The sequence below is a fragment of the Pteropus alecto genome, unplaced genomic scaffold (genome assembly GCF_000325575.1).
Source record: "Pteropus alecto unplaced genomic scaffold, ASM32557v1 scaffold71, whole genome shotgun sequence".
Lineage (NCBI taxonomy): Eukaryota > Metazoa > Chordata > Mammalia > Chiroptera > Pteropodidae > Pteropus > Pteropus alecto.
The window spans coordinates 19,121,095-19,145,643 of NW_006433024.1; the positions used below are offsets into that span (position 1 = coordinate 19,121,095).

At 32.7% G+C, this 24,549-nt stretch overlaps 1 protein-coding gene across 19 annotated transcripts in view; it reads right to left on the reverse strand.

The window, feature by feature from the left end:
- Positions 1–24,549, reverse strand: part of PHF21A (PHD finger protein 21A) — a 159,484-nt gene that overhangs the window by 108,321 nt on the left and 26,614 nt on the right. For 8 of the 19 annotated variants that reach the window (XM_025044057.1, XM_025044062.1, XM_025044047.1 and 5 more), the window contains 5 exons: positions 22,812–22,852; positions 21,312–21,423; positions 16,045–16,188; positions 10,430–10,462; positions 8,220–8,306 (listed from right to left, as the gene is read on the reverse strand). In XM_025044057.1, coding sequence (XP_024899825.1) covers positions 8,220–8,306; positions 10,430–10,462; positions 16,045–16,098 — 174 coding nt within the window. In that variant the 5' untranslated portion in view covers positions 16,099–16,188; positions 21,312–21,423; positions 22,812–22,852. The remainder of the gene's footprint in view (positions 1–8,219; positions 8,307–10,429; positions 10,463–16,044; positions 16,189–21,311; positions 21,424–22,811; positions 22,853–24,549) is intronic. The other 11 variants (XM_025044060.1, XM_025044065.1, XM_025044059.1 and 8 more) reach the window with 3 other exon arrangements.

Genomic DNA, 24,549 nt, shown 5'->3' on the forward strand with positions numbered 1-24,549 from the left:
TGGGAGTATGAGTCTTTTTTCATTCATAGTTTTAGGCACTTGGTAAATTCTATTAATCTGGAATGTATACTCTTCAGTTCTGAGAAACTTATGTTAGTTACTAGATAATATTCTCTTCTCCATTTTCTGTTCTATCTTAGAATTTCTATTGGTCAAGCATTAGACCTTCTGGATTGATCCTCTTTAATTTTTCTCTTCTACTGTCTATCCCTTTGTCTCTTCTATTTATTGAAAGATTGTTCCAATTTCATCTTCTAAACCTTGTATTTTTTTATTATCAAGAATTTTTTGTTTCCTAATTGTTCCTTTATTCCTAGCATCCTGTTCTTGTTTCACAGATGTAATATCTTCTCTTCCCGATCCTAAGGATCTAAAGTTATAGTTATTCTGATTTGTCCCTTCCAACTCTTTTGGTACATTTTGCCTTTCAAGGAAGCAGCTTCCCTTAAATAGCTGGGATTCTTGGCTGTTATGTCCATATTTAAGAATGAAGGGCTAAGAATGTACAGCAACTAGAACTCTCATACACTGATAGTGGAAATGGAAAATGGTACAACCACTTTGGAACCATTCTTTAAAAAGTTAAAAACAAACCTACCATATTACCTGAATATTTACCTAAGAGAAATGAAAGCACATCTCCACATAAAGATTCATATATGAACATTCGTAGTAGCTTTATTTCTAATAGCCAAAAACTAGAATCAATCCACCAAAGAGTATATAAGTCCATTTATAAAAATTCTACAATATGTAAATTTAATCTATAGTGACAAAAAGCAGACCAATGTTTGTCTGGGAAGGGACTGGGCAAGGGGTTAGTAAAAGAAAGACTACCAAGGGCACAAAAAAACTTTAGAGGTGATAGAAATATTCATTACCTTGACTGTGGTAATGTCTTCACCTCTTAGGATGTTCTTAATAATAATTTTTCTTTAGCTTACTTTATTTTAAGAATAGAGTATATAATACATACAACACACAAAATATGAGTTAATGAAGTATTTTATATTATCAATAAAGCTTCCAGCCAATAGTAGGCTCTTAGTAAAGTTTTTGAGGAGTCAAAAATTATATGCAGAGTTTTGACTGTATGGGGGTCAACACCCTTAACTCCTGCATTGTTCAAAGGTCAACTGTATACCCTGCATTCAGTGTGGTACTCTTTTATGCCCTAGACTGTTTTACTGTGTCTAGTAATCTCTGAGTCAAGTGCCTTTCTGGTAAATTTCTTTAGCATAAGAGTTGGCAAACTTTTTCTATACACGGCCAGGTCTTTGCCACAACCACTTAATTCTGCTGTTGGTAGCATAAAAGTAACCATAAGCAATATATAAAGAAAAGATGTGGTTGTATTTCAATAACTTTATTTACAAAAACAGTTGGGAGACCAGATTTGGCCCAGGTACAGGCCACTGTTTGCCAATCCCTACTCTAGAAAATCATACTAGTCTTTCCATCTTCGGAGAACTAACCAATTTCTCTTTAGAACTAATGGCTATAAAATACTTTATAACTAAAGAAGGTAATTAAGCAAGTAAAAGAGGAAAGGGAAATCATGAAAAAGGGATACTAGAAATTTTAAAAGAATTATATATAATCTTATGAGCTATTAGCAGCAGATGAGGCTCCGGGGTAGTATTCAGATAACTTGGAAACACTGTCTCAGCTGATGAACTCAGATTTAGAACAAACAGAAATCAGAGTTAAGAAAAGTTGTGTTTTCAGAAGTTTTTATGACAGATGTTTATAGACAGCTTCCAACTGTTACTTTTGCCTATCTTGACTTCAGTTGGGAGTTTTAGATGTGAATAATACTCTGGGAGATATCAATCTGGATTTTTTTTTTTTTAAATCAAATATTCCATGAAAAACAACTGGGCCAATGCTTTCACATAAGTATTGCACAGGAGGGATGAACTAGATCAAATCCTAGGGAATCTCTAAAGCTTTGGATAAAGATGAGGTCAGATTACCAACACAATTCAAAAAATTTTAAGAAAATAACAATTCTAAATTCTAATGTGAAGTGCCAATCACACTAGTCTGGTTGTGAATGAAAGAGGGTTAACATTCTATGACATGTATCGAGTTACCATTATTAGACTACAAGAACTAATTTACTTGCTTGACTCCAAGGCAATGAAGCCTAAAGACAATGTAATTATTGCACCTAATGTCCTATTTCAAAAATATTTGATAGATAAAAGTCTATAGAGTAATTTAAGAATATAATTTACTAAATAAAACTGAATGAAGAGTACACTGATCTGGGTTCTAGTCTTCAATCTGACACTGATTAATTCTATAATCATGGCTAAGTCACAAATAGACCACATCCCAGTTTATGTGATACAATGATGTACTCACAACTGAGTTAAATGTGAAATGTTCTAATAAGCTCCTTAAAAAAGTAGTACTTTACATATAAGATGAAGGTGTTACATATGAGATGAAGTTAGCCACCATGACTAAAGCCAACGATTCCCATTTAAATAGAACTTACCTCCAAAAATATTCAGTGCACTCAATAAATATATGTTCATTAACTTCTAAAAGGTATTACCCAAACATTCCATAAATAAGGAAACAGACATATTAAAGTAATAATTCAAAATCTATCAACGAGTCTATTACAGAGTCAGGAACAGAATCGAAACCACCAGTGTCCCCTATAACCAGTCCATTGTTCAAGTCACCTACTTTGCTTAAATTATGTTGTTCTATGCATCAGAAACATAATTAGTTATGGCAGGAACAGAAACTTCTCACCCAAAGGCTTCAGAATCCATTTTACTAAAATATGTTCAAATTTAAAATGAGAATGGTTCCATAAATGACAACTATTTATTAAACCCAGAAAAGTATTTCATCTTATATTAGGTTACACAGTATGTAAGGAATAGAGACTATAATTTTTAAACACAGAGTCAGAAAAAAGAACCAATGGCACAGGCCAAAGACTATGAAGAGGTTTATCACTCTAAAAAGGAATAAGAAAAATAGGAGAAAGGGTAAAAGAAAAACACCTAAAACCAAAAAGTAATTCTATGGAATACTATGGAATATTTGTACCATGGACAAATGGCATGAAAAAAATACACCCCCAAAAAAGCATCAAATACATACTAATCCATCTTACAATTAGTAAAATGCTCTTTTCCTCTCACAGTGTATCTCCTGGGAAAAAATTGGTACTCTCATATATGCTATTAATCTGATATAGACTTTTCTGGAGGTTATTTGGAAATAAACAGTAAAAGTCTTTAAAAAAAAATACAGTAAACATTTTTTATACCCTTTGACCAAGGGTGGTCAATGGATTCTTATTCTCAATTCTTCATAATCTTTATGTATTAAAAGTATACATCCACACTTTTGTCATGTAATTTTGTAAGGCTTGGCCACATGATTTGTTTTGGCTAATGAGATGTTAACAGACTTGATGCCAGCAGAGGCTTAAAATGTGTTTTGGCAGTTTGGCCTGTTTCCTGCATTCCGGTTATAAACCATGAAATGAGTATGCCCCAGCTAGCTGCTGCCCCTTCTTGCTAGGCCTCAGAATGAACACATTTAGAGTGGATCTAACCCAACCTGCAGCCTAAAGGCAGGCCAGCCAACCCACAAGCTGAAGTAGATGTGCCTAACCAAGCCAAGCCTAGATAGAGCAGAACTCCAGGTGATCTATGTGTGAAAATAAACGATGTTATAAGCCACTCAACAAAACACTGGTTTGTTATACAGAACTGTTATGGAAATACTTGACTAATACAGTTATCTCACACTCAACAATTTATCCTAAGGCAATCTGAAAGAAACATTCACATAACAAGGATGTTTATAATATTTATAATAGTAAAAAACTGGAAACATCTATCATCAACTAACAGAGAAACAGTTAAATAAATTATGATCTAGCCAGACCATTAATTATATGAAGCTATTAAAAATCATGTTTTCAAAGCACACTCGAAAATGTAAGATGTTCATAATACTTTAAATTTAAAAAGCATAAACACAAGATACACTGTTTTTAAAATTTTTTTCTACAAGCAGAGAGAAAATATCAGCTGGGTAAATTAATTAATTTAAGAAATACAAATGCTTTTCTGTGCTTAATATCATACTAAGAACTATACTTAAAGAAGTAAATAAGACAAACATGTTCCCTGACTTCCTAAAGCTAACAGTTTAGGGAGGAAGAGAGATATTTTTTTTTAAAAAAAATCACATATATATAAAATTATAAATTATAAGAAGTTATTGTAGCACAAACTACTAATTATCCCCAATATTTACTCCTCCTTCTTTCTCAGCACCAAAGTCCCTGGGTTTTACCTGCCCATGGCCACCTGGAACAGACTACACTTCTCAGACGTCCTTGCTTCTAGTTGACCACGTTCTGACCAATGGGATCTAGTTGGAAGTGGTGCACACAACTTCAAGTACACATCCTTAAAAACGAAGGGCTTGCTCTTTGATGCTTTTCCCCCTTCTGACCAGATGGAGCAGCTATTTTGGACTATGATGTGGAAGCTTCATGCTGAGAATGGCAGGGCAACAAAACAGGAGGAGCCTGGGTTCCCTAATACCGTGGAACCACTATCACCAGTCCTCATCCACCTCAAGAGCTTTTACATGAGAAATAAAATTCTACCTTGCTTAAGCCATTTTCATTTTGAGTTTTTAGTCATTCAGAGCTGAACCTAATCCTAAACAGCACAGCTATGAAGGAAAAATGAAAAGTTCAATGAGAGGTTATAATAGAAACAGCTGATTTTGAGAAGGCAGGGGTTTCAGGGATAGGCCCTCTGAGAAAGTAACATTTCGGCTGCAACTTGGTGCCTGGCCAGGTGAAGGGTGGTGGGATGGCAAACAGTTCAAGGCAGAGGAGATCAAAGATGCAACTACTAAGCCTGACTCACCACAAGGACAAGCCACAAACTTCGGGATGTTAAGGTTGCTTCTACAATGAATAGAATGAACGCAGAGCATGAAAGCAACCAAGTATGCTGGCTCCAATATCAGAATCTCTACTTTGACAAGCAACAGACCACATACGCATATCAAAAATAAGGAGGGAAGGGTGCAGAAGGAGAATGAACCATGTTAAAGAAATTAATCATTGCTTCCACACTTCAGTTATTATTTAAAACAGTTTAGTTGGATTCTCTAATTAGAGTGGTTCATAAACCACGAGGTGAATATCATTATATTTTTAAATGCTAACTATCCCTGAAACAGACTAGAGTTTGGTGTTAAAATTTTTTTTAAATAATGTTTCTTGTCTATTTCTGATTATAAAAAGGAAACATTTATTGTGGAGAACTTTGCAAATATACATGAGTATAAGGAAAAAATAAACTATCTATAAATTCATCACCTTCCAACATTTTATACCAACACTGTTTTTATACATATTTACATACCTATATACATATATACCTACAACATACTCAATGGGATTGTAATGCATATTAAGTTGTATGTGCTTTTTCACTTAATTTATCATGAGCACATTCCTATGTCATTAAAACATTTTTGAAATCCTAATTTTTAATGGCCACATAACATATAATTTCTTTAGCCAGTTAAATCTTGGGATTTTCTGAGTTAAGAACTGTCAACCTGACCCTGTGGATCGAAGACATGACTTCAAAATCTGCCATGGAAAATTTTTATTCAGAAACCTCAAGTTATAGTTTGAAAGCACTGGAACCTTCTAATAAAGAATTCAATGAAATTTACTGAATTTTAGCCGTGAAGGATGCTAACTAAAGACCTTATTTTCCCAGAGTGTACCATTTCATAATTAGTCTTGAGGAAAAAATTGAATAAGTATCAAAGACTGAGTTATCGGTAACAAATAAGAACTAATAAGTGCTTAATGTAAGAATGACTATCTGCAATATTTTTTTAATAAAGCAAAGAGAATGTATGCATCTATTGTATAAAGTTTTCAAATGAATATAGAAAAATGCATGAATGAAAAGAAAAAAAACAATGACAAAGGGTTAATCATTAATTCTAGAACATGGCATCCTTTGAACTACTCTATTTAAAATTTTTCTTATAACCAAAAAATTAATGTTAAATTAAAATATCAGTCATGTGAATAAGGCAATTCAGATTTTAGTTATTAAATTAGAAGGAAAATCATTAAGTTTGTACTGAAGTTAAGTGGATCTTGTATATAAAAAAACAAAAAGTTGGTTATTTAGCATTAGGAGTTTGTTCTAAAATGATACTATTTTAAACAAAATATCAATGTTTCAGGTTGGAAATAAGTCTGAGGTAGGACCAGCTTTTGAACTTTATAGCTGTGTTTCCTTCAAGTACCATCCTTCCTAAAAATGATGCATTTTCTGTTCTATTGGAAAGGTTGTTTTAACAGTTAAGTAAATATTTTTTAAATAGCAAGACTGCCTTTCAGTTCCCGACTCTAGTTCTCTTTATTGATATTAAACCCATTTTAAAAATTCTAGTTTATAAAATTCAACCTTAGTTCAGATGACAGAGTTTGCCACTTGATGAAATGTCTTACTGAATATATAATGTTGTAATTTTTTATTAAGTGAAGTCCCTAGTAGGAACAAATTAAAGAATAAAAAGTTACAGAAACAAACCAAAGCTTTACATCAGTGCTCACAAACAAAAATTTCAAAGAATTGTAAATTGCTTTTAATTACCCCATTTTCCTCAAATGTAGCCTTAGGTTGTCTTAACTTTGTGACAGCATCTCCTACCCCCTACTCCACTGATCAGTTCTCACCTTCTTTCTCTGCTAGAACACGTGAATTTTTCAGCAAAAGTGACTCATCCATTGGCATCTTGTCAAACTAACCCTGAAACTACAAGGAGGCTCAGCGGTAACAGAATTCTAAAGCTAGACCACTTTCACTAACACACATTTTGACTTCAGAGAACTGAATCACTATCAGAGCCAAGTACAAAAACTCTGTTTATATTTTTCCTTAAAAACTGTTCTCCACCATGCCACCTCCTCCCAAGGAGGAGTTTAATTTGGCAAGTCCCTAATCTAAAACACCTCCTGTCTCTGGAGAAGACAAGATGGGGGAATGTAGAAGCATAAGAACACGAAGAGGGAGAAAAAAAGCAGTTGTTCACTCAGCTTGGAAAAAGACTCTATTCGGAAACATTAACAACTCATACCTATTCCATATAATTCTCAAAATTGATTTATCCCCTTAGTTAAATGAAAACACAATATAAAAAACAATAAAAAATCTCCAGGAACAAATTACTCTCATTGATAGTATTTCACTAAACAAAAGTTTAAAAAGCAACATAGAAATCAATTACTGAGAACTATTTAGTTGAAAATCTTCAATGAGATATCACCAGCATTAACTATCAATTGCAAATCAGCTAATCATTTTGGTTCACAAATTCATTTTGGTTCACAAAATCAGCTAATCATTTTGGTACACAGGTTACCTATTCCAAGAGAGAAAATCACTCCTTTTAACCAGAGGAAAAGTGGTGGAAGAAACAAGAAAACAAATGATTTGTCAGATTACCATAGACATTTACTTATAGCACTATCAACTGTCACACTCCACCTGGTGGCAGGAGCTGCCTGAATTGGTGAAGTGGAGGTCATTATACAAAAAATTTCAAAATTGCCAGATGTCTTTGAAAAAAAGCAAGATGCTCTTCTTTTGCCCTATATAAAATAAATCTAACAAGGTTCAACCAAAGTTTTTTCATAGTAGTAGGTCAATATCTAATAAAGATTAACTTAAAGGTGTAACAATAATCAAAATGAGAGACCTACATTCAGAGCAATCTATTTACAACCATTCTCTCCACATAAGTTAAATGTCATCTCAAGCCTTTAAAACAGGTAACAAGGCACATCCAGCAGCTACAAGAGTCTCTATCACATATTCCCACTAACTTTCTTTACCTCTTTCCGCTATGGGTAAACTATTAAATTTAATTAACACAATTAACAGCAGCTTGCCACACTGCCTTTAGGTATTTGTCAGTAACATATACCCATGGGATACTCTAGGGACTGATTTCAACCAAAAATAAAAATAGATAAACAGAGCTCAAATAAAATTAAAACTGAGTCTGACTGCCCACACTTATTTTCACACATGAGGAAAAATAGCAGTTCTCCTAGAAGCCTCAAGCAGACATATCTTTAGAACACAATGTTAAAAATATGCACCCCCCCCTTTTTCCCCTACCTGTTTCTCACTCAAAGCTGTGATTTTGGCTTGGAGTTCATGAAGCTGTTTCTTTAAATCAGCATTCTGATTGGAAAGAAAAAATATCTGTGAGAAAGATATTTCATTTGTTAACAGAATAGTAGCAAGAAGACTTTATGCATACTGTATTACAAATGAAGCAACTTTAAGCATTTAGCCAATCAAATTTGCCATGCATTAAACTGTAGTCATATTATAACTACCTAATACCTATATCCTAAAAGTAGGCTCCTAACACTAGAGCAAGGGCAGCTCTTTTGCAATTGTCTTAAATTATAAGAACTTTTATATTTTAGCATCTAGAATTGTAATAGTACTCCTTTCTACTAAAAATACTGTTATTCTTTATAGACAATATCAGTTCACAGAAAACCTAAACCTCCACTAAGACAAAACCAAGAAAATGGAAGTCATAAATATGCATATACTGCATGCTTAACGGAGTTATCAATAAAGAGGTTTTTCTCTACTTGCCCTATCCCTTATTTAGTAGAGTACATTTGTTATTTTAGCCTAGATTTGAAAAGCTGTCAGTGCTGCAACTGCCTCAACACTACATCATTCAAATTAACACACTGACTACCAGGGTATTTTCTCAGTTCTCAAATTCTAGGAATCAAAAAAGAATACTATTTAAGATGAGATACACTGAGTATGCTTGCGTTTTATTCAAGTGGGAAAAAAATCCAAAATTAAAGTTTTCAAATGCTCAGTATAGCAGAATAGCCTACTAGCTGACTGAGCACCACCCCAGTGAGATACCACTTTTTCTACATCATTTCACATGCCACTCTTCCAATTTGCCCCACCTGGTCTTCTGGCAGGGTTGGGGCACACATCTTCCTTCCCATGTTTACTCCATGTGGTCTTTTTTATAAGTGTATTTGATATAAGGCCTTTCAGATGAAATCACCCACTAGATTGTCTAACAATTTACTGCGCCCTCAGATTTTTCACATTAAGACTGCTCTGTTACATGACCAACAGCTTATCAGAGATACTAAAGTTTTCTAATATTTCAGTTGCTGATAACACAGGTTACCATATTGAATAGAAAAGAATGTATTAATCTTAGGTCTACCACCTTTTGGTTTCCTAAATCTAATTCAAATAATATATTTTAAAAATAAAAACTGAGAAGCTTCTCAAAGAAGTTGGAATGTCAGGTGGGAATTAACTGTGGGCAATCAATGCCAGCTCTCCGAATTAACGGATTGTGTTAAAGCACAATAGGCCACTGGGCGCTAAATTTGTAAAAAAAAATATTATTCCTACTTATAAAGTCAATCTCTTCAGTAGCATTCCTCAATCCAAGAATTTATTTTACTTATATTTACAATGAGACATGTATTGTATGTTTAACAAGCTAAATATATATATACATATATGAGTACAAATCAGTGGGTTTAGGTGTTCTGTGAACAGTTTATAAGTAAACAAATGCAAGGGAGAAATCCTGACAGAGTCTGATAAATACTCTCCATACTTATGACCCACTGTCTAATGGCTACAAGAGACACTGCCTGAACAATAAATATAATCATCAAAGACGAGATAACTTTTTAGGAAGATTTCTCTTCAGAGATAGAGAATAAAATGCCTAAATCAAAAACTCCTCTGAGAATTCAAAGAAAAAGTAACATTTGGTGGATTATTATATAAAGTACTTTTTTACACTCTCTTTAAGGGATTTTTCAAAGATAAAAAATTTTTAAATGCTTTTGAAAAATTATTTTAAAATTTTTATCCTGAACGTAGTGAGATTAAGTATTTAAATGTTCTGTACTATATTTGTACTATAAACTACAACAAAAAAAAAAACAAGAATGGTTCTGGGCCATATTCAATAATTTTGAGACTATAGAAAGCCTCACAAACTCTGATTTTGAATAAGTGGGCTTATGGAAATGAAATTTAAGCTATATGAAGAGTATTAACTCTCAATTTTTTTCCCTGACGTATTCAAAGCAATTAACATAAAAGCAAATAACAGTAACAAAGATAAAATGATAGCTTTATTATAACAGATGACTGAATTTTTATAAACCCTTAAATCATGATGACTGATATGCTAATATAATTGCTGCTAGAGATGAGATAGTTTTAAAAACTTAAGTATTGGTCTATATTTTAGTATTTTATGGTCACTTTATTTTAATTTAAAAATTACATGAATAAAAGTATTTTACCTGTGGATCCTGTTTCATTTGAGCAACCAATTTCTGGCAATAAAGAGAGAAAAAGAGCCATCAGTCTTACATATTAACTCACTATGGCTAATCAGGTTTGGTCCCCAAAATCTACAAGTTTTACGTCCACACGCAAAAAAAAAAAAAAAGAAAAAAAAAGAAAAAAGAGCAATGCCACAATCAGAACAGACCAAAGCTTTCTGTGATCTATATAAAAGGTTGATGAGACATTCCTCTTAATATAAAAAAAGCCAAACAACCACTTTATACTTGAAATAAAAAGCTCCTGCTTTTTAGAAAATCTAGACATGGGTTTTCACAAGGCAATTTAAACATGTTAGATGCTCCAAAAGCCAAGTTGTCACTGTCTGGAGTCCCAGATGAGGCCCAGAAAGAGGCTGCTCCCATACAAAACAGGCCTGTCTGTATACAGCAAAGTGCAGATTTCACAAGTCTATTGGTTTGGTTCTTACCACAGAAAGAGCTTAATATCAGAGTGACTTTGCCACTGTCTTCTCTGTGGGTGGGGCGGGAGGTGGCGGTGGGGGAGGATGAACTCAGTGGAGCAGTGATGCTCAGTATTTGAGAATAAGGAAGTAAAAGAACAATGAAGTGAAACTCTACCTACCTGGGCTCTTCTGGGAAGGAGAGTGCTACCAGAATACTAAATGAGAAAGACCTTTTACTAAGGAAAACAGATTCAAATAAAAGAAAAACAAAGAAAAGCGGATGTTGTTTGATCTCACCCAACTTCTAAAAGCATCACTTCCCAAAGGTAACAATAACAAGGGACAGAAGAATCTGAAGGATGAATAAATATCAGAAGGCTGATTCCTAAAAGTATCTGGGAATAAGCTGCTCCCCAAGTGTGTTTTCCATATAAGTGACAACCTATCCCTCTCTTTGGGTAACAAGGTGGTTTTAAATTTTCTAGTCATAAAATAAAATCTTTTTAAAATATATTATATACTTATCAGCCTTCTTCAATAAAAAGTCAGCTTTTATTGATACCTAGAGCCAAGATTACATCAACATACTATTCTACAAACAATACAATAATAAGGTCCTTATAATAAAGGCCCCAAACTGCTATTTTAAAGAATTCTTGTGTTTGCATTTTAGTTCTTCAGTCCACATCTTAATGTCAATCAGCCAGCTAGCAAATCTTGCTACTAATATTATGCCTCCCTCTAACAGCCCCGGACCCCAACTCAAATTTGCTGATTCTGATCTGCTGTGTGATACGCTCAGTGAACTAATTCTAAGATGAGCAAATAGGTAGTAATAATCTAAGAAATCTCCCTTGAATAAAATGTATAATTTTTCATAAGTGGTTTCTAACATTTATTCTGGTTGGTCGAAAGCCTTACTTTAGGTGCTAAGCTATATTCTAGGTAGCTGAGGTTTCCAACTATGTGACCTCCGAATACACAAGGCATATGTAACTATACTTCACATGTGACAGTAGAAACTCTTGTATAGCCTGGTCTTAATCTACAAAATAGTAATAACACACATTCCAAGAGCTCAGTGAAACTGAAAAACAAGGTTTTATACATATACATTTTTACTAATGTACACTAAAGGCTAGCCACACTGTTCAATGAAAAAAACCTTTGGTTTGCCTTTTTGATTTGGTTACCCAGAAAGTTGGTTGCTATACTAAAGTTGTCTTTTTAAAGCTGAAAAAGGTTTTCTTCCATGACACTGAAATTGAAAAACTGGTAACCACATTAAGTCTCCACCTCTAGAGGAAATAAATAAACCAACTTTTCTATCTATAAGAAGTCAAGCTGCATTTTACATGACCAGAGGCAGGACTGAACACTCTGGACAACTTAACTAGACCATCCAAATTCCTAGCGACTTTAAACTGACATTGTGTTACTAAACTTAGGTTACTTTCTATTGCAATACAGCAATTTTACTTTCTATTGCAAGAATACAGCAATTTTTCTTGAGAATATATTTTACGCGAAGGGTCGGAAAACTACAGCCCACTGGCAAATCTGACCATCCACCTGTTTTTGTAAATGAAGTTTTACTGGGACACAGCCACACCCATTTGTTTATAATATCTATGGCTGCTTTGTCTATATAGCAGCAGAGCAGAGTAGTTGTGACAGAGACTATAAATGACTCACAAAGTATAAAACACTTTACCTGGCCCTACACAGAAAATATTTGCTAACCTTTGCTTTATTATACTCTTCTGTTCCGTGTAAATACTTTTAAAGTTTAAATATGGCTTCCATCGAATCTGCCTAAGAATCATCAAAAAAGCAATTTCTCACAAAAGATGAGATGCCCATCACAGGCCATTATTATTTAAACATTTATTCGACATCAACTATGTGTACATCGCTACTTTCTTAACCATCTCCCTGTCCATAAAGAACAGAAATATACTTCTACCACAGCAATCCCAGGTAGTTTCATAACACACTTTGCAGCCCGATCTCAGCCCTAACTTCCTTCCCTAACTGGAAATGCCCCAGCCTGACAGCCAGAGCCTACTTTTGTCATTTCTAGCATCCCTTGAACTTGTCAAGATCAGTAATCATGTAGGTTACCACAAATCCAATCAGAATAACAACATGAGATTTACAAACAAGGCATGTCACTTGGATTTACTATTAATACCTAAATTTTTTTCAAAAATAGAAAAGTACTCTAAATGTAACTGGAATAAAAAAATCTTATATACATTATATTTTAAAATATTATCAATAAACATATAAATGTTTATTACTGCAAAAGCAAAATATATAATAATTAAAGATGAATATAAAATCTATTACTGGTATGCTTAAATCCAGTTAAATATATACGGAAAGAGAGTTAATGTGAATATTAAGAATGTTTGGGATTAACTTTAGAAAAAATATTAGATCCCTTTTGAGTCAACAAATATAATTAAAAAATGTAAATCAGATTTTAAAACAATAAACATTAAATTTTTTCATAACTAATTCTCATAAAATTTGGTATGCTTAAATTAAAATATGAAACAAAATAACATTTAAGAACTCTGTGTGATTTTTAGTAATTCAGTAGGTCATAAGTCTTTCAAGAAAGTCTTACCAGGATTTGTTCACATCTTGTGAGGATGAACTACAAGTAGAATGTCAATTCTGCCATCTTAAAATTTCCTGAGAGGAGTATCTCCAAAATCATATACAACTTCATTAAATTATCTCTAGACTGTTCTCTAGAAATTCATTCTAAGATGATGTCAGCTTTGAACAAATAGTAAACAAACTGTCATCATTTGCCATTTCACCAAATTGGGTACTCTATGTTAAAATATTTTTGTCTGGCACAGACTGAAAGTAAAGGTATGGAAAAAGATATTTCATGAAAATGAAAATTAAAAAAAAAAAAAGCTGAGGTAGCAATATTTAAACTAGACAAAATGACTTTAAAACAAAGGTTATAATAAGAGACAAAGAAAGACCCAGTAATCCCACTTTTGCGTATTTATCCAAAGAAACCCAAAGCATTACTTCAAAGGGACATGTGCATCCATATGTTCATTGCAGCATTATTTATAATAGCCAAGATATAGAGGCAACCTGGGTGTTCATCAATGGATGAATGAATAAAGAAGAGGTGGTACATTTACACAATGGAATATTACTCAATCATTAAAAAAAATGAATGAAATCTTGCTATTGTCAATAACAGGGATGGACCTAGAGGGTATTGTGCTTAGTGGAATAAGTCAGAGAAAGAAAAATTCTGACTTATATGTGATTTCACTTATATGTGGAATCTAAAGAGCAAACTAAATGGACAAACAAAACAGAAACAAACTCATAGATACAGAAAACAAATTGATGGTTGCCAAATGGGAAGCGGGTTGAGGAGCTGGGTGAAAAAATGGAGAGGAAAGGATTAAAAAGTACAAATGGATATTTACAAAATAGTCACGGGGATGTAAAGTACAGCATAGGGAATACAGTCAATAAGGTTGTAATAACTATATGGTATCAGTTGGGTACTGGATTTATCCGGGTGATCACTTTGTAAGTCATTTAAATTTAATCTCTATGTTGTACACGTGAAACTAATATAATATTGTATGTCAACTGTAACTGAAAATAAAAAAGAAATTTTAAATAAAAAATAAAATATAGATTCAAATGAAAAAAGAAAAAAACTTTCATTCGGGAAAAAGACAAGCTTGTTTTTGTAAACAGATTTTATTCTCAATTAATATCAGAAGCAAGGCCAAATAAAATGTGCTTACTTTATTATACACTAAATTTAAATACATAAAATATAATAAATTTCTTAAAGTTACCATTAACACAACACACTTTACATAGAGAAGTCTGCCTATACATGGCAAACTATAAGACTACTGAGGAGCAAAAGTTTAACAAGATCCAAAGCAGCAGCAGGGATTTCTGAACATAGAAACTTAATGTAAAATGTATGTGTGTGTGTATATCTATACATACGTATATAGATATATGTGTCTTTGAAGCTTTCCTAAAAGTTCTCATCCACCCTAACTCCGAGAAACTTGTAAATTTAGTAGTTACCAAAAGTCTAAAAGTCCACCCATTTCCGAAACTAATCTTACATTAGACTATTCAGATAAAACAAAGGAAACCACAGCTAAGAACACTTTTAAAAAATAGTTCTCTTTTCCTATTCCAACATCTTGAATATTCAAAAGTAGTCAATTCCTCATCATTTATCACTTTCTATTACCAAATATTATATATGCACATGTGCGTGTTGAACCTAGAACCACATCGAGCTAACATCTAGAAACAGTGATACTCTGTTTATATAATAAATGTTAATGATTTAGTTATTCAAAGATAACTTTTTGTCTTGGTTACTCTTATATTAAATAAAACACTATACATATTAAATATATAAGGTATTTGTTAACATAATTATATCATACAAATAAAATTATTAATATACATTTTTATTTCCACATTTTAAAGGTTTGTTTAGCCTAAGTTTCTTTACACCTGAAGTAAAATGTAAGAATTGTGAAATCTAAAACTTACACATCTGTGAAGGCAATCACGGTTTATATTTTACTAATAACTGGAATCAAGGCATAAAGCTGAATTATGAGTGAAAACTTCAGTATACATGGTAGTCAAGTTAAATATGTCTCACTTAAAATATGCAAGTTAAGTCATAAGTCACAAGAATAAAGTCTTTCAAATAAACCAAAAAAAAAAAGACAAGATTTTTTAATACTTTTGGTATATGAAAAAAATATTTTCCATTCTTTTCTGTGGAAAGGAAATCAGGATTATTTTATTAAAGTTCTTATAAGTAGTCACAAGAATAAAGTCTTTCAAATAAACCAAAAAAAAAAAAGACAAGATTTTTTAATACTTTTGGTATATGAAAAAAATATTTTCCATTCTTTTCTGTGGAAAGGAAATCAGGATTATTTTATTAAAGTTCTTATAAGTATTATCAATGAGTTTACCGAGTATTGATAAAAGGCAAATGACACGACTCTTGGACAATTGTCTGAAAGATGATTAAAAACTACTAAAAATCAGAGATGGGCCTGTTTACTAATCTTAGTCATTACTTAACATGATATGAAAGAAGCCAATAATGCAACATACCTGGTGAACCTGAATTTCCACTTTAAGAGCTTCCTGTAGAGTCTGCAACTCCATCCTCTACCTTCTCCACTTTCTCTTATATCTGCTAATTCTATAGTTTCTTCAGCCTCCGTTTAAAATAACAAACTCCTCTTCTCACTGCAGCTGTAGAGATCATACAATGTTTTGGATCATTACGTTAGGCATAAAGGAAATAGTCATGTTAAATAAAATAAAGCAGTTGAAAAATATTTGATTCTCTAACACAGGGCAAGAAATTTCCCCAAAAGATTTCTTTCCAAAATCAACAGTTTTGTACTAAATTGGTCCCCAAACTTTCTGGATTTTATTCTTTGAGCATTCTTCTAGAGAACGCTTCAAATAAGTAAGAAATGAAAAAAAAATGTGTTTAAATCTGGTCATAGAAACATCTAAGCACCTACTACGTGCTCAGCACCACATTACATACTACATTCTGAGGATACACAGCTAAACAAGACCCCTTCTGCCCTAGATGAGTTGGAAGTCTAAGAGAGGAGGAGACCTACAACCATCCAGGACACACTGTCCTTCGAAAGAGACACATAACAACAGGGTCATACATTTTTAAACAACACACGGAGTGAACTGGAAAGTTCAGGGTCTCCCAGAGGTTAAAGAAGGCCAAAGCAGTTTCATTTGGCTGGACTCTCATTCTATTTAAAAAAATTTTTTAAACTGAAAACAGGAAAATCTGGTGTAAGTTAAAGGTTTACATTTAACAAATTAATACTTAACACAAATATAAGGCAATGTAACTGCGTTCTCCACAAAGTTATGACAGGGATATTAAAAAATAAATCTACTGTGTACAACTGATGAGACAGTCTAGCAACAGCACCGACATTTCCAGCTTTACAATGAATACCATCTTCTTTCCAAGGCTGTCAGTGCATCTCTTTGGCTGTGTGTATAACTAACTGCATGTGGAGGTAATGTCAAAAGCCTAGATTTGTGAATGTGAACCTTCCTATTCTGCTCCACTCATCACTACTGCAATTTAAATTAACTCAATGGCTAATTTCTCTTTTAATTTTTTCTTTTTTGAATATAGCCTTAGACATGATTTTAGGTACTCTCCCTAAGGAAAGTTTGCTTCTGCCTAAATAATTTAAACTTTACTTCTTTCTTTTTTCTTCTTCCTACCTGTAAAACTCATGGTTAGAGGAACTTCTCAGCATTCTCACAAACCAAGGAAAGGAACAATCAACGAGCTAAAAGAATCGCTGTTCCTTAAACCAATTCAATGAGATTCATTATCTTTATATTTCTAAAAATTATTTATCTATGGATAAAGTCCATATTCAACTTCAGTTATCCTAAAATTTTAAAACATGATGACAGTTATAATGGAATCATTAACTACAAAATACACACTTATGAATATGAGTTTTTATTATATCTGCTTAACCTCACTAGGCTTAAAACATCACTGGCAATCTTTCCCCTAGGGTTTATATACTATGTTCTGTAGTATCAAAATACTCTAACTTAAGAAAACAATAAATTTCAAAAGTGTAATATTCCTTCAAAATCATATTTGTGGAGGCTAGGAAAGATTATTAAACAATGATATTATCAATCAAAAAATTTCATAAAGGTAGTATGTTTAGGGGAAATAATTTGGAAAGGTCGACATATTTTGATGAACAATCCTGAGTTTTTCAGCTACGTATTATCTTAGAAAATCTTTGGAACTATAATAAATAAATAAATATGAGAACCATTAAGTTATTTAGACAAAAGGTTTCGTTGTCATCTAAGTTTACACTATATAAAAACACAAATGTTAAAACTTACACGATTTTAAATACTATTCTCCCTACTCAAATTCTTGACTTATATACTACAGTTCTTCCTGAAAATTGAATTAATTTTAGTTTTTTCAGAAAGTGTCCAAAAATGATCTGTTATGATACTTGTCAAATTAAGAATCATCTTGAAGTTAAAGGAATATTTTCAACAATAGAAAGGCCATATTTTATTTTACTGGTAGTAACATATAACATTATAGTTCAACTCAACTCATATAAACTCTGGAAACAAACAGCATGTTAAAAATATGAGGAACTTTTTTATAAATAACAAAGAGTTAACATAATTTATACAGTTAGAGTGCTCAAAATTAATTTTTTAAATGATGAAAAAGCAATTCACAGAAGAAATAATAATGACCAACAAACATGAGAAACATCCATTTTCAATAGAGTCACATAAGCGTAAACTTTAAGAAGTTTTGTCTATCAAAGTGACAAAGATTTTTAAAAATAATAATACTGTGAGCTGTCTAGTGTGTGGGTCAGGTGTCACATTCAGGATTTCCTACTGGTTACCTCTTGGGGGTAGTAGCACTAAGGGTTATTTACTTCTTTTCAGAATATCAATATTCTCAATTATTTCCACAGAAAATATGTACTTATTTTTAAATAACAAAAAATTAACTGAGGATTGCTAGATAAAGCACCAGAAAATTTTATACTGATGAAACAAAATGTTCAGGAAAAAAGTAAAACCAGGGTTTAACCTGGAGGCTTTAAATGTCAAGGAGTGCCTTGCAGGATAAGAAGCCTGCAACTCAAGTTAATGAGGAGCTGACAGCTTTTACTTCCTTTATCAGATCGTTGTCTACTTATTAGAAATAAACAAAGGCACACGTTTTATTTGGCAAGAACGCTAACTGCCAATTACTCATTTTATTTCAAAACAAAATGTTTAAAAGAATAGTTCAAAAAGGTAGTGACTTGTTATAGAAAAACTTAAAGGATTAGAAGATTTATTGGATATCTTTCTTCAAAAAGGTCTCTTTCCGGATAGCAATTTTAAAAGATTGGTCTCTGCCTAAAGGAACAAATTATATCCATATATTTATAGCTTACAGAACAAAGCAAGCACATGTTGGATCTTTTTTAAAAATATTTTGGGGGTTTAGACAACACATGCAGCCGTCATATAAAGACTGTTTGGGGGCAGTTTATAGCATCATTAAGAAAGTGTTATTCGCTAAATCTGTGAAAAGATGATTTATCACATTTTGACCAATTCTAATAAGTTATAAATAACAAATCAGTTGCTGCAAGGTAAATATAAACAGTCTCACAAAACAGTAATAGACACACTTTATTGAGGTACAATGCCTTTCACTACTCACCAGCTCTAAATACTACCATCAGAGAGGACAACTGCCTAGCACATAATACCAACATTTGTTATCTTCAAAACTATACATGTCAAACCACTGGGACACCTAATGGCCTCTCACTTTCAAATAACAAAAATATCAAAAACATAAACAAATAAAAACCCCACAAACCAAGCAAAAACAATAATCAAATCTCACTTAAAAAGGCAGCTCTGATGTCTAGAAAGAGCACTTGCTGTCCCCCAAGAAAACAAAAAAAATACCTAATTCCACTTACTTGCTGTGTAATCATTCTTAGCCTCAGGGTTTTTAAAATTTGTTTGTTTCCTTATAAATCAGTAAAGCAAACGTGGGAATGTTATCACCTACGTCATAAAATTGTGATGAGGTTTAAATAAGGTAAATACCATACAAAAAGCCCTTTTTAAACTGTAAATTTTTATGCTATTCATAACATACTTTACGCTTTTATTCATACATACAAACTTTTTTTAATAAACTTCTCCACAGAGTATATTGCTAAGACTGTATGTAGGCTTTCCTATTTTCAAATTCATATAGTTAGAAAGAGGCTTCTATTTTTCTAGGTATAGCTCTCCTTAGAGAAATGTGATGTATAGGTCTTTCATTATGATTCTAATAATGTGGTAATGCTATAACTCTGGATTTACTGCTAAGGAACATTGCTCTGTTCCTGAACTGATATAAACCTTTTTCCAATCAAAGCTCAATTCATCAACCAAGTTTCTTTAACTAACAGTAAGTCCATAATACACTATGCCCCTCCCCAGATTGAATGCCCTAAAAATGGTCAGCTTGACATTCTCTATACCATATACTTACTTGGTCTAAGACTCCACTTTTGATCTATATTCTCAGAATAGTGTTTAAAGTAAGTTCAATATTTTTTTAAAATATGAAAAAGTAGAAAGTCTTGACAGATCTATGTATATGTATCCTTGTCACATGCCTAATACTAAAATATCAGGTTTTAATTTGTGCAAAATACTTTTTTCTTGCTATGTATCTAACATGCCAGCAGGTAAAACAATATCTGTAATTTTTAACTAATAGTGCCCAAAATTACCATGTATGCAAAAATTAATAAAATTACTTTAATAATGCTTATTGAAAACTAACACTAACATGAATCAAGAAATGACATTAAAAAACAACATAACGTTTGTTTTCTTATTTTCATGTGGTATTTCTTGGTGACATTCCACAGGTCAACAGAAAATGCTACTGCACGAAGAGCTAGGCAATCCTGATTTTAGAGGCTACTAACTGAATCTGGGAAGGTTACTATGCTCAAATCCTGGTATTACAGCTGCTGATAAAAATCACCTTAGCTAATGAGACTGATGTTTCCGAACCATTAAATTAAACACACACATATAACTAGATTTATGATATATGAATGTCTGATGTGGTTGAGTACAAAATATATATCTTTCCTTTCTCTGTTTTCTTTTTTTAGGGAGGAGGGAGCCAGGTCCTTATTTTAAAAAAAAAAAAAAAAAAGAGGAATACCTACACACAAGTCATACCAATACAATACGAGAGTGTGGTTTTTAGGTCAGGTCAGGGATGCTCCACTACACCCACTCCCTCGTAAGTCTGCTGCAGTGCCTTGCACCTCTCCCTACCACCAGTGTTCATTCTAATGTACAGTTTCTACCTAACTTTCTGGGCCCAAGCCTAGCCAGCAAATACACATTCTTCTACTCGCTACCTTTACAGAAATCAAGCATGTTTACTAAAATCATCCCAACAACAAGAACATTGAAGTAAATTTAAAAATTCACAGAACTTCAAAATGAAGGAGGTTAGAAACTAGTGTATAAGAAAAGCATAGTGACAATGAGGCCGAGATTTTTCGAACTGGTTGCCACATTTACCAGAATACTATTTAATGATAAAAAAAAGAGTCCAGACAAGCCTGCCAGAACCATATACATATTTACTGCACAAAGGTTAACAAAAGAGGTTGTGGTAGTCTTGCATAACCAGGAAGTACTTAACAGAAGTGGAAATCATGGGAGATAGATTTTAGATCAATTTAAGGAAGTGCTAAGGATTAGAGCTATACAAAAAAGGAATGGGTTACCTTATGAGGTAGTGGGCTCCCTGTCATTAGAAGTATTCAAGAATGCTGCATATCATATCCCCCTCTTGGAGATTCACAATGCACATTAGCATATTAAAGGTTCTGAGAAGTCCTGCAGTAAAGAAACCTGTTTAACTTTGTTTAATGCAGCATTTCCCAAATTATTTGACCATAGAACATTTTCCCTCCCCCACCCGGCCTTAGTAATATTTATTCATTTCTGTGGAACACGAGTTCCTCAGAATACATTATAGAAATAATAAGCTACATTTTTTTTAAATGTAGTATTCGGTAGGTACCCAAATAACAATCCATCAGAGATAGAGAAGAAATTGCCACATCCAGTAAAAGGCTAGAAGAGAAGGTCTTTAAGGTCCCAGCTCTAAGACCCCATGATTCTATCACATCTCAGAGTAAAGGGTTATTGGGTCCTGATTATTTTAAAAGGTTCCATGAGAGAAAGGCAAGTATAATAAAAAGGTAATAAATGTAAGGTTAACTAGTTCAAATGCCTCTCTATCATGTTCAAAGCCCCAATCCCTACAAGGTAAGACAGATATCTCAAGAACCGTAAGTTATCAAAAAAAAAAAAGCCTTAACTAAATATCTACTACACACACTAGGTTAATTACTATTTTAGAGAGAGAGAGAGAGAGAGAGAGAGAGAGAGAGAGGTGTAAAAAAAAAAATAGATAGCCTTGCATTAGGGGACTACCCTATTACAGCTATCTTGTTTGAATTTAATTTTTTTTATCACAAAATACACGCTCTCTAAATAAGGTTAATATTTGTTTGATCCTTAGTCACTAGACTGCCTTGTGCAATCTGTGATCTTGAATTAGACATTCAAAGAAACGATTCAACTGTGATGATTTATAAGCTGTTAAAGTAGATATTAAAGTAGATATTAGGAAAAAATGTGTTTGCTTATGTGTTCCACACTGCTACATTTCTCTTTTTATTTTTTCCTCTTTAAGAATTATACAAAACACACACTAAAAATTTAATATCAGACATGAAGCCAATCCAACATTAAATTTAAGAATATAAATGCTTAAGAGCCCCAAATTTCAAAGTCAAGGTTCCCATAGTTACATTAATCTAGCTATTTTCCATATATATTAAAGCCATCAAATTTAACAGTATATTAAGTAATACAAAACACAATGAAAACCTTAACTTTTTAATTTCTTTACTTTTGAATTTTCAGCTCTAACACTGCATTAAGGACATTTTTGGCACAGGGGACCTTTACACTGTAACAGTTATTGAATGCAGGAACATGCAAGTCTAGCAGTATTATTAGAAAGACAGATGCATTTGAGATATGGCTATGTGAAATTAGACAAAAATTCACTTTCATTCAGTACAAACAGCAAAACCTCACTTCTGAGAAGAGAGTTTTGCAAAAAAAAAGAAAAGAAAAAAAATTCACTGAACGTTTGAATTATTATCCAACTAGCATCAAACACACTATGCCAGCCTGGTAAAAGGACTTACCAATTTGGGGAAAACTGACCCTCCTTCAGCTCTCTTGCTCCCTATAACAGAAGAAGGAGGAAAATGGAATTAGGCTACAAACAGATTTATGATATGTCATCAAAAGCTGAACACTGAAAGATTTCTATCTGATTTTAAGGAGAAAAAACCAAAACACAAACATCTGCAAAGCTCTAAAACTCAAACAAAAGAAAGGGATAGGTAATTCTTACAGCAAAGAGAATTCAAGGGAAGTTAAGTCTCTAATTTTCCAGTTTTTTCACTTTTCCACAGTTTTTTTCAAGACAAGGAAAAGTAGTTGAGGGTTTCCCTTTCCTAAGAGACAAACAGAAATGAAATGCACCTCATCTGTAAAACATACACTCTCATTTCCAACAAATGACCTCCACTGTTTGCTGCTTTATATTAACAAATTAAGCTAACACCATTGGCTCTTAGTTTGGTCTACTAAGGCCTTTTTTCAATTTATCTTGAAATGAATTTGTCTTATATAAGGCTTTAAAATCCACAGCATTTTATATCTATAGTCATAATTTTCATTCACATTCTTAAAGTCTCACCACTTTAGACTGTAAACCACATCACACAGAAGTGACTTTCTCTATGCTACATATTTAATCAGTGAATGGAGCCAGAAAGAAAAAAATCAAAGGTTTTGGGATCCCAATCCAATGCTCAATGATGTTTTTATCAATTGTGCTTTCTTAAGGCTAACTAAACTCCATTAAGTTGACTTCAAGGTCAGAAAAGTCAAGTCAGGCTCTACTGTTTATTTTTAACTCTTCCCTGCCCCAAACTTCTCACTTAAAAAAAAAAAAAAATAGGAAACAAAATTTAAACTTTTCCTCTAATATTTTAGTATTAAATTATTTAAACTCCACATACCATGCTCTAAAACTAAAAGTATCTTCCTTATGCTTTAAACATAATACATTTGTTGACTGATATTATGCCAATAGTGTTTTCATTTCAAGGGATATTTCAAAAAATGTCATCCAGATTATAAATTTTTATTTACTTATGTACAGTCATATAAAACATATAGTAAAATAATTTAATACAGCCCAGATTCATAGTTAACATTCATTTCCACGAGAAATTCAATTTGCTGTTTTAGCCTGCCTTTTCTATAGCAGCAGTGTTTTAAAAGTTCTCAAGTCCATATAAATGGTAATTTCAATCACCAAGATTAGAATGACTCCCACCCAAAAAAGTTATCATGCAAAAATCTGTAGAATAATATGGTTATTAAAGAGTGGATTCTCACAAAGGAAAAAAAATTTGTAATTTTGTGGTGATAGATGTTAACTAAACTTACTGTGCTAATCATTTCCTAATACATCATTATCTCCATCCCCCTCCCCTTCCCTCTCTAACTCGTCCTCCTATGTCAAATCATGTTGTACACCTAAAACTAACACAAGTTATTTGTCGATAACATCTAAATTTTAAAAAGTGGATTCTTAACATTATAGATACTACTGTACCACTCAAAACAGTACCATGCATATCATGCTAAGTGAAATAAGTCAGAGAAAGACAAGTATCATGATTTCACTTATATGTAGAATCTGAAGAACAAAATAAACAAACAAACCAGAAACAAACTCATAGATACAGAGAACATTTTGATGGTTGCCTGATGGGAGTGGGGAGTGGGTAAAAAAAGAGAAAAGATTAAGAAGTACAAATTGGTAGTTAAAAATAGTCGTGAGATGTAAAGTATAGCATGAGGAAC